The sequence below is a fragment of the Drosophila navojoa genome, chromosome X (assembly GCF_054131105.1).
Source record: "Drosophila navojoa isolate 15081-1374.11 chromosome X, UAZ_NAV_1.0, whole genome shotgun sequence".
In the NCBI taxonomy this organism is placed as follows: domain Eukaryota; kingdom Metazoa; phylum Arthropoda; class Insecta; order Diptera; family Drosophilidae; genus Drosophila; species Drosophila navojoa.
Genome location: NC_142895.1, coordinates 20,323,053 through 20,332,979, shown reverse-complemented (window position 1 = coordinate 20,332,979; position 9,927 = coordinate 20,323,053). Strand labels below are relative to the sequence as shown.

At 45.2% G+C, this 9,927-nt stretch overlaps 2 protein-coding genes across 3 annotated transcripts; one reads left to right on the top strand and one right to left on the bottom strand.

Annotated features, from left to right (window-relative positions):
* The first annotated feature begins 442 nt into the window (after positions 1-442).
* Positions 443-3,304, top strand: Tango2 (transport and golgi organization 2). Of its 2 annotated transcripts, none has more exons than XM_089263755.1 (4): positions 443-1,164; positions 1,238-1,360; positions 1,509-1,731; positions 2,320-3,304. In XM_089263755.1, the coding sequence occupies exons 1-4, from the start codon at positions 1,023-1,025 to the stop codon at positions 2,771-2,773; spliced, it is 942 nt and encodes a 313-aa protein (XP_089119881.1). In that variant the 5' UTR covers positions 443-1,022; the 3' UTR covers positions 2,774-3,304. The 2 variants fall into 2 exon arrangements, with proteins under 2 accessions (XP_089119881.1, XP_030245632.1); XM_030389772.2 differs by having other exon boundaries at positions 603-1,164; positions 1,602-1,731.
* A 313-nt stretch (positions 3,305-3,617) lies between these two features.
* On the bottom strand, positions 3,618-9,887 carry LOC115564924 (RRP12-like protein). Its single transcript, XM_030389773.2, has 10 exons — positions 9,623-9,887; positions 9,014-9,555; positions 8,030-8,952; positions 6,726-7,610; positions 6,526-6,660; positions 5,325-5,757; positions 4,994-5,256; positions 4,736-4,929; positions 4,144-4,669; positions 3,618-4,061 (listed from the first exon to the last, which is right to left on the bottom strand). The coding sequence occupies exons 1-10, from the start codon at positions 9,762-9,764 to the stop codon at positions 3,917-3,919; spliced, it is 4,188 nt and encodes a 1,395-aa protein (XP_030245633.1). The 5' UTR covers positions 9,765-9,887; the 3' UTR covers positions 3,618-3,916.
* Positions 9,888-9,927: the final 40 nt, after the last annotated feature.

Below are 9,927 nucleotides of genomic sequence, written 5' to 3'. Positions count from 1 at the left end.
AACGGAGACAAGGCCCAAAGTCCGAAAGAAGAAAACGTCAGCGACAGCGGGGTTTTGTCTATTTATTGCTATTTTTAGTAACAATTTTTTGTTTCCTCTCTTTCTCTCTATATTGACACAGGGACAACGACGAAGAAAATCGCGCCTGCCGTTTCGGTAGTTCGTTTAGGTGCCTCCTTTCGCTTCACTCTGCATTTATCAATTTTATCAATTATATTATTGTACACTGTTTCACAAACTGCTGCTGCTGCTTCTGTTCACGTTATTGTTATTGTTGTGCTGGGCTTTTTTCTATGCTTTGCTCATATGTTTATGCACGCGTTGCGCGTTTGTGTGTGTGCGTTGGTTTTTTTTAGGTATGTGTGTCGGAAATTTGTTTAAATTACGTTTTAATCTAGCTTGCGGTGCATGCATTTTATGCTTAAACTGTGCTACCTAGCATGCCAGTTTCCAGCGTATAAGTTTGGTAAATTAACACACGTTTTGCACTTGAAAAAAATAACATAAATACTTGAACGAATTCTAGTACGACGCTGGCCCATTTGCATTCAACTGGTTGAGCGGCGTTGCCGGATCTCAAATAGTCAACCATGTGCCAGGGCTGAGCAGTCAGACAAGCTATCGATAAGTTGCCCTGACACCGATAACGAACCGACTGGCTGTCAGATTTCCAGTAGTTGGCAATGCAAATTTAAAAAATAAAAATAAAACTAAAGAAAAACGAACAACATTGTATTGGAGACAACAACAAAATACAGGCGAATGTGATTTAATTACACAATCCAATGCATATTTATTAGCGAAATTGCTCAGTATAAAGCCGGATAAATTGTATGTGGTGCCATCGCTAAGTTTATACGGGGCAATTGCAATCGGGGAGCGTGGCACGGATAAGATAATTCCGAGTCAGCGATAATTTCCTGATAAACAAATAAACAACAAAGAGGGACTGACTTAATTCGCTTTCCAGCGCATTTATTATTAAGAACAAAAGCTAGTCAAATTTCGAGTGAGTGTCAAGCATGTGTGTCATATTCTTCTATGCCAATTCGCAGCCCAATGCCAATGGCTATAAACTCATCTTGGCCTCCAATCGCGACGAGTTCTTTGCCCGTGATACACAAACGGCAGCCAAATGGTCAAATGGCGATCACGTCTATGGCGGTGAGTGCCATCTACAAAGGGCAATCACACCTCATTGTTGTCACATATTATCAAATGTATCTATTTTTTGTAGGCATTGATCTGGAACCAGGACGTGAGGGCGGCACTTGGCTGGCTATTGGCGGCGGGAAGGGCGTCTTCAAAGTGGGGGCTCTGCTCAATTTAACTGGCGAGCCAAAGCCTCGCAATGCAGTCGGTAAACAAAACACACACACACACTCGCACTTATACACTCATACGCACACTCACACACACTCAAAGTTAAGCCAGTAACATTGGCTGCATTAATCCCATCCTTTATTCCTTCATAAATTTATAACCCACAAAATCTTTTTGTTTCGAAGCGCACAAAAACATTTTGCAACCGCATAATAATACCAAGAACAGCTGCCAAGAGCATAAAGAACGCCACACAAATAACGAACATTTCTTATTAGGACGCGGCATGATCGTAGCTGACTATGTGCGTCAAACGGATATTGAACACAATATTGTAAATTATAATCAAAGTCTGCTGGCGGACTGCACCAAGTATAGTGCATTTAATTTTGTCTCCATTGAGATTGGGTAAGTGCAAAGGCTTAATATATACGTACATACATACATACACATATGTATACATGCATACATGTGTTTGACTGGAGCTGCAGCAGGCTTTCAGACTGTCAACTTCGTATTTGATCGAGCGAGAGATCCGAGTTTTCTCATCAACTTCCACATACGCCATATTCTGCTTGCTCTCAGTGTTGTTGCTGGGGCCCTTTGCTCGCCTGCACTCCTAAGACACAGTGTGATCGAGCGAGAGATCCGATTTTTTTCATTAGCACCTACATACGCCACTTTAGCTTACTCTCTGTGCTCCCACTTGTTGGTCTCACTGTGCTGCTTCCGCACGAAGTTAAGGGGAGGCACATGCGCATGCACACACACTTACACGTCCTTCTAGTACTTATGTGACAGTGTGCGTTGGCATTGCAACCTGTTGACAGTCAAGTGCCGTTGTTTAGCGATAGTGCGAGCGAGTGAGGCAGCCGAGCAATTACGAAATTGAGTGGGATTAGTGCCAGCTGACTCTAATTAGACTTTACATACATATACATATATATATATATATATATATATATATATATATATACATATGTATTTTCTTTTTAGCTCTGACGGACAGCCGGCTCAAATCAAGCTGCTGAGCAACGTGCCGCCCACGCTGTTGCCCTTCGAGCAGGGGCAATGCTATGGATTTGGCAACAGTTTGCCCGAGTGCCCATTCGAAAAGGTGCAATACGGCCGCAAGCAATTCGAGCAGATTGTAAAGGAATTCGGCCAATCGGATGTGGAGACTCTGAGCGGCGAGCTGCTGCAGCTGCTTAAGAACAAACACAAATTCTGGCCGGATGCGGAACTGGAGAGACGTGCGCCCAGCTGGGGCGAAGGCCTGAGCGCGCTCAATGTGCACATCGCCGAGCACGGCTATGGGAGCCGTACCCATTCGCTCATCCTGGTCGATGCGAACAACAAGATGCATTTCATTGAGGAGACCATGCGTGGCCTCGATCCCAGCGCCGAGTGGGAGCACACACATATTGAAAAACAATTCGAAAGCTCTTAAGAAACGCGCATCACTCTAATTTTACTAAAAACATTCGAACGGGCAGGCTGTATACTTATAGACAAAATAGAAAACACCAAATAGTAACCTCATATGGAACTACATTACCTTACAAAATAGCGAAGAAATCGTTGACGCCTTAATCTGTCTGACTCCCAAATAAAATCAACTCATTCATGTTTGAAATAAACACGAATTTGCACTACAAATTTGTCTGAATATATCAAATGAAAGACTGTATCCAATATTAGATAAATACTAGTTCCCTAAGGCTCATAACTATAATTTACAACTAGTAAATCTAAACGTGCTCATTTGTGTATGTTTATACAATATAACTATAAAAAAAAAAAAAAAAACACATGCAAATAACTAAGTTATATCTTTACAATACGCTTCAGACAGATTGTATGTAGATAAAAACTATGCAGAATAGTGTTATTAGGTGACTTGCTACTACGTTTAATATACAAATAATTAAATGATTTGTGTCACCTGACATTCGGTTGCGTCACACGACTCAAAGGTCTATATATAGCTAGTCGAAATATGCGCTAAACTGGGATTCGAAGCCGAGTCCTTGCTAATCCGTCTCCTAAAATATATATACAATATATACTCAGTACTAAAACCAAGTAACTAACAAAAATAAGACTAATTTCAAAGTTGCCTTGCGATAGAAAATTACATTTCAAATCATTTTTGTATTAGATTTACTAAAAAAATATATATTTTAATAGTAAGCATACTCTCGTTAAAAAAAATATATATGTATATTGTGAAATCATACGATTCTTTATGAACAAGTTTACCTACATTATACATTAAGCGGATTCTCAAAAAATATAGAAAATAAAATATATATAGATTATAAAATCATATCTAGGAACGAGATTGCCTAAACACCTCACAGTTCTCATTTATAGGCCATGTGTACATAATAACGAAATAGTTGTAAATTATGAAATATTAACATTTGTATCATTCACATGATTAAGTGCTTCAGTATATAAACATTTATATATATATATGTATATGTTTGTATATGTGTTTGTGTTTTTATAAAGTTATATATAGCAAAATAACAGCGAATTATACAAGTTATTCGGTCTATCTTTATGATCCACTTCTATTGCCGTCTCTCTATTTGTAACTCTTGGAAACACGTCCGCGCTTGCCGCCGCCACCCCCAGTGCCGCGCATCGCCTGCCCAGTCGCCGATTCGCCCCCCTCGCCGCCAGCTCCACGCACGGTGCTCTTGAACTTACGCGAGTTCATTGCCCGTTTGCTGCAATCAACAAAATTTATTAGATTATTTACTTATTTATTGATTATGTCAATATTTGGGCCCCTGTTGTTGATGGACTCACCGTTTGTTCAGCGTATTCCGTGACAGCGGTATATAGGCATAGGGATCCAATTTGCCGCGCTGCTTCATATCGCCCTTGGCCTTTTTACTGCTGTACTCGCTGCCAGCCACTTTGCTGCGCCCCCCACCCGACTTGACGGACATGGCATCTGTGGCCGTGGCATTCAGCGTACGGTGTATGCCCTTGCGTGTGCTGGTGCTTGTCTTGCCGGAGCGCATGCTTAGTGCATCGCTGGCCTGTCTCTTGCGCTTGGCATTGGTTGGCTTGTGTAGATCCTCCTCATCACTGGAGTCCTCTTCCATGCCGCGCTTGGCGCCGCCGCCATTGCCCGCCTCATGGCCGCTATCAGCCGAGGAGTCATCGCCATCGCTGTCATCATCAATTCCATCGCTCTTCTGGCCACGCAACGCCTTGTCGCTGATGATCAGACGCCCATCTTCGGCGGTCTTAAAGCCGCCATTGGGCTGCTGCGGCTTCGCCTTGGACTGCTTGCCAGTTGCAGCAGCAGCTGCAGCAGAACCACTGGCTATGGATAAAAAGGGCAGCGCACATTAGAGAATATATCAAGTTAAGCTTAGATAACAAAACCTACTCAGCACATTGCCAATTGACTTGAGATCGGCCAAGTCGACGATTTCATCGGCTTCCTCGCGTATGTAAGTGCTGCGCGGTTGCTTTGACTTGGCCTTTGATTTAGCCGAGCGATTCTTGGCAGCTGCGCCGCCCTCTTCATCCTCCAAGTCCTCTGGCAGATCCGAGTCCGAATCAGCCAAAATGTCATCGATACTGCAAATAGATAACTGTTGCCTTAGCTACTCATGGTGGATTGGCAATCAGCCTCATGTCTTACGTATAGCTCTTTTGCTCAAGGCCGCCCACTAGCTCCTCATCCGAGCTCTCGGCCTGGGCTTCCTCGTTCTGCTTTTTACGTGTATCACGACGCATTTGTTTGCGTATCTTCTTGAGACGGCGATGGGTTATCTCATCGTCGCCAGGCACAAAGCGCGCCAGCTCCTCCGTGGTGAAGCGCTTGCACAGCTTCTTCAGGAAGTAGCCAATTTGTATGCGGCAATAGCGTTTCGTATCCTTGGTCATGGCGGAAAGGGAGCGCATCTGCAAGAGATCAGCAATTAGAGCGACTCTAGTCAAAGCCAAAGAGATATATGAGAGCCGTCACTCACAATCGTCTCCAAGTGATTTGATACGAGTGGTATGGGCATCACCTTAATGAATGTAATGAGAAAGGCGATGGCTGCCTCGGCCTGATTGCGCGACTTTTGCACTATGAACACGGAAACCTGCTGCAGCACAAACTCCAACGTGCTCACAGTTAGATGCTGGCCCTGCTGCTGCAGCACGGCACGGAAGGCCAGAATTGTATTGGTTATCAGGGATTCGTCGCCGGTGAAACCAGCCGTTAGGATGTCCACAAACTCATTGATCTTGCCAGCCTCCTGATACAGATTCGCAATCTGCTTGATGAGCTGCTCAGCCACCTGCTCCTTGCGTGTGGAGAACTCCTTGTAATTGAGCACCGCCTCCGGTATGGCCTTCATCACCAGCTGATCGTTGTATGCCAACTTGCTGCGACAGTCCAGCAGTGATTTCAGGCAACTATGCAGGGATATCAAATAGTTCGAATTATCAGAGTAGTACATTTAATGAGATGAAAAGAGAAGGTTGGTGTGAGGGGTTTGGTTAGCATAGAAACAGACAGACTGAGCGAAATGGGTATAGTTCTTGAATACAAATTAGGTATATAAATCAAATATGTGAATGTGCTCTGATGGACAGTGTACGACTAGAAGATACCTGAAACACAGCGCAGAGCTGCTAATACAGTCAGTCTAGGCATCTCTTATGGATGAAGACGGTCATTTTCTTTAATAACTTCTGTTTGACTAAACCGATTTTAATGAAACTTGCATTGCATATCAACTACATATTCTATTAAATCATTTCCAATTTAAAATTCATTCACATATTGGCCAACATTGCAACTGATCTATAATTCAAAGTATTATAAACTAAATGCAAAAGTTTCGAAATGCTAATTGCAAAGAACTTCGAAATATAATTCAATTGAATTTCGGTGCACTCTTTGTTCGATAACACTAAAGTGGAATTAGTTGTAGAATTTTTGAAATAAACTTGATCTGCGCGTGTAATATAGAGATCTACAGATGAAGTTTCAAATCACCAGCTCTTTTAAGTTCCGAGATCGCCGCATTCTTAGACAGACGGAAGAATATGACTATATTAACTCAGCTTTTCGTTCTAAACCATGCTTCATGAGGGGCTTCTATCAGACTGAATTCAGCGTAAAATCTATTCAGTTTTTCCCCATTGGTTTCATCAAATTACTGATGCATCATAACTTACTATAAACGCGACGCCTGACAAACGCTGCATGTGGTATTGAAAGCTTCGAGCAGAATCTGTTGCAATGAAATGCAATTTTTACGCGTGAATTTTTGGCATGAAGGCAACTCTGAGGTCATCAGTTCGCGCAGCAATCTAGAATGATATCAAAAGAGAATCAATACCCTGTAAATGATTGAATTGGGTATGCCACTACTCACTCGTATGTCTTGCGCTGCTGTTTCTTCATCTTCTGCTCGTCACGTGATACCAGTTTGGACTTGTCGTTGCGCAGCACGGGCGCCATATACTTCTCGAAGTAGGCCTCGATGCCGCGACACTTTTGGACCCGGACAATGGCCGCATTGATGTCAAAGTAGGAGTCGTATTCGAAGCTGGCTACTGCGCTGGCCGCCAGCAGGCTTTGGGCACTCTCGAAGAGCTGCGCTTGCACTTCGGCCGGAGCACGCGCGATATAGGCACGGATGACGGCCAGAGCACGTTTGCGCTGCTCCCCCTCGTAGCTGGTGTTGGGCTTCTGTGTGTAGATGTTGAAGAGACGCGGCAGAAAGTTGCGCGCATATTGGCCCATAATCGCATGGCATTCCGGACTCTGACTGTCATCCAAAAGCTCCAGCAAGGCATCGTAGATGGCCGCACGGAACTCTGTATTGTGCTCCAGGGCATCGCCCAGCGTTGGCGCCAGCTTGCGCAAATATTCCGGATCCCGTGGCTGGCGACAGAAGCCGGGTAGCAGACCCCACAGCTGACAGCATAGCAGCTCATAGATGTGTGCCTTGGTCACCGTCTGCCCCGACTGCAAATGCTTGCGCCAATGCGACTGACTATTCAGAGCCAGTGGCAGAATGTGCTCCATGAAAAATTGCAAGCTCGCCCCAGTGGCGCCCTCGCGCATCAGCGGTAATAGCCACGATCGGTCCAGGCACACGTCGCCGTTGGCATCGCTCAGTGGCAGAGCACGTAGAACCAGCTCCGGGCCCAGCGCCTTGATGGCACTGATCACCGTGTGCTCGATCTGCAGACGCAAGGCGCCGTTGCTATCATAACGTTTGCCAATCGTTGCCAGCGAGGGCATCAATTCGGATCTGGTCAGACAGAAAGAGCAATAGATATGTCAGCATGTGGGGAAACTCTGGTCGGGGCACTTGACTAGAATATACCCTGCCTCTCGAATTATGTAAAAATATAACGAAGAAGGAAATGATATCAAATGAACGTAAAATTATATACGAAATAGAGTATAATAACGGAGTAGCTATTGATTTTCTATTAATCAAACTTGATCTTCGCGGTATCTACAATGAAAAAATTCTCTATCTCTTATAAGTGTTGGGATCGCCGTGTTCATACATAAGGACAACAGGGCAGACGCAGCTAAATCGACTCAGTTCATTTGACATATGAAACCCTATAATCCTCTTCTCAATCTAATCAAATTTAAATGGGTTCATGGAATAAAAAGGAGGAGTTTACACGCTTCTAGGCTTTAGGTAATCTTACTCACCCAAAATGTTTGCCGCACGCCTCGAACACAATGGAGAATATGAGAATAACATATTTGGAGATCTCGCCAAAGGGTGAATTCAGCACCTTGTGCATGGCACCAATTATCTTGATCACAGACGGGCGATATTGATTGGCCAGCTCCTCTGTGGCACAGGCGCGTGCCACACAATCCTGCAGCATCTCCTTAATGCAATTGGAGACGCCTACCACGAGTTCGGTGCGCTCTGACAGCCAAAGATCCGTGGTGCAGATCTCGAAGAGACGCGGAAGCGCTTGCATGCACAAGTCCAGTTGCAGGGTGGCCAGATGCAAATGACCCTCCTTGAGCACTGTGATCCAGGCCAGCGTTTGGCGCACATCGCTGCGATCTGGCCGATATTCGTGTATGGCGGCCAGCAGCTTGGCGCACAATAACGCATTCAGGTTGGCGCTGCGCGACTGGAAGAGTGTGTGCAGAGCCTGAAAACAGTTGGTCCTCACAAGGATGTTGGCCGCTGTCATTATGGAGAGCAGATTCTCGCACACGCTGCGTATATCCTCGGTGCGGAAGCCAGCCAGCGTGTCCTTTAGCAGGGACAGCGTATGCAGTACTGTTGTCTGACTGTTGGCCAACACTTCGGGCTTGAACTGGGCCAAACAGAATTTCGTTACACGATTGCTAGCCGGATGATACTTGATCTTCGATGCCTGTGACTGTTCCTCTTTAGCATCAGCTCCCGGCTCGCCCTCAGCGGCAGTCGGTGGCAGCATGAAGCAGCTACCATGTATGATGGAGACGATGGCATGCTGGGCCGCTTTACGTATTTTCGGTTTCGAGTGGATGGTAAAGGCGAGCAGTGCATCGAAGTACTGAAACGTGGAGCTGTACGTCCATGTGGCAGTGTCCTGGGCACGCAACAGCACAGACATGCAGCCAATCAGCTGGAATGAAAATAATATTTATTAAATCATATTCAACGTTGGGCATTATACAGTGGCTTACATAGCGAATGACGGATTGATTGCTGGACTCAATGAAGCGCTGCAACAGCTGCTGCAGTGTTTCGGCTGTTTCAGAGAAACGTTTCCGCAGCACCGGCGCCGGCACTGATTTAATGCCCATGGATAGCAAAGCAACGCCGGCAATGATGTCGCGCTCCTCGGTGGCCGCCTCGATTTGGCTGATGAGGAGCAGAAAGTATTCAGTGGAAGATTCGTTGCCGCCACGTTCGCGTATTATTTCTGTCAATGCACTCAAAATGGCCAACATCTCCTTGTGCAGATCGGAGGAGGCACGAAAGCCGGTGAGTAGCTTCTTGAAGCTGACATTACTGCAGCTGCTGTAGTTGGAGGCAAAGGTCTGAAAGGTCTTGACGGTGCTTGGCTGTGTGCCGGTGCCCGACATTCCATCATCGTCCTCCAGTGTAAAAGACTTCAGGCTACCGGCAACATCATTTACCGTTGTTGTCTCCGCATTGTAGGCTTGACGCTGTTCGTGCTTGTGCACGGCCTCCATGGTGAGTCCATTAGTTGAGCTCGCTGCAGCTGTATATTATCGTATCGCATATATCATTTATTTAATATCATGTGTGGCGCCTCGCAATTGACTTACCCAGATTTAAATTTGGTTGGAAAAAGCGCGACTTTGCTTTAAGACGGTGTTTCATTTGCTCAGGATTCGATACAGCCGATTGGCCTTTACTCCAGCTTTTGCCTTTACCATGGCGTTTCAATTTCGAACGAAATTTACCCATTTGCAGAGAATGTTAGTGCGACGCACTTCTCACAAAACTTTTATTTAAATTGCCAAACCGAACACGTGCAGCTCAACCAACACAGAGCAACATATTTTGTTAGTATCGTAATTTTGCTATCGATATTTTGTGGGTGGACTATCGTTTATCGCGACAGATCGAC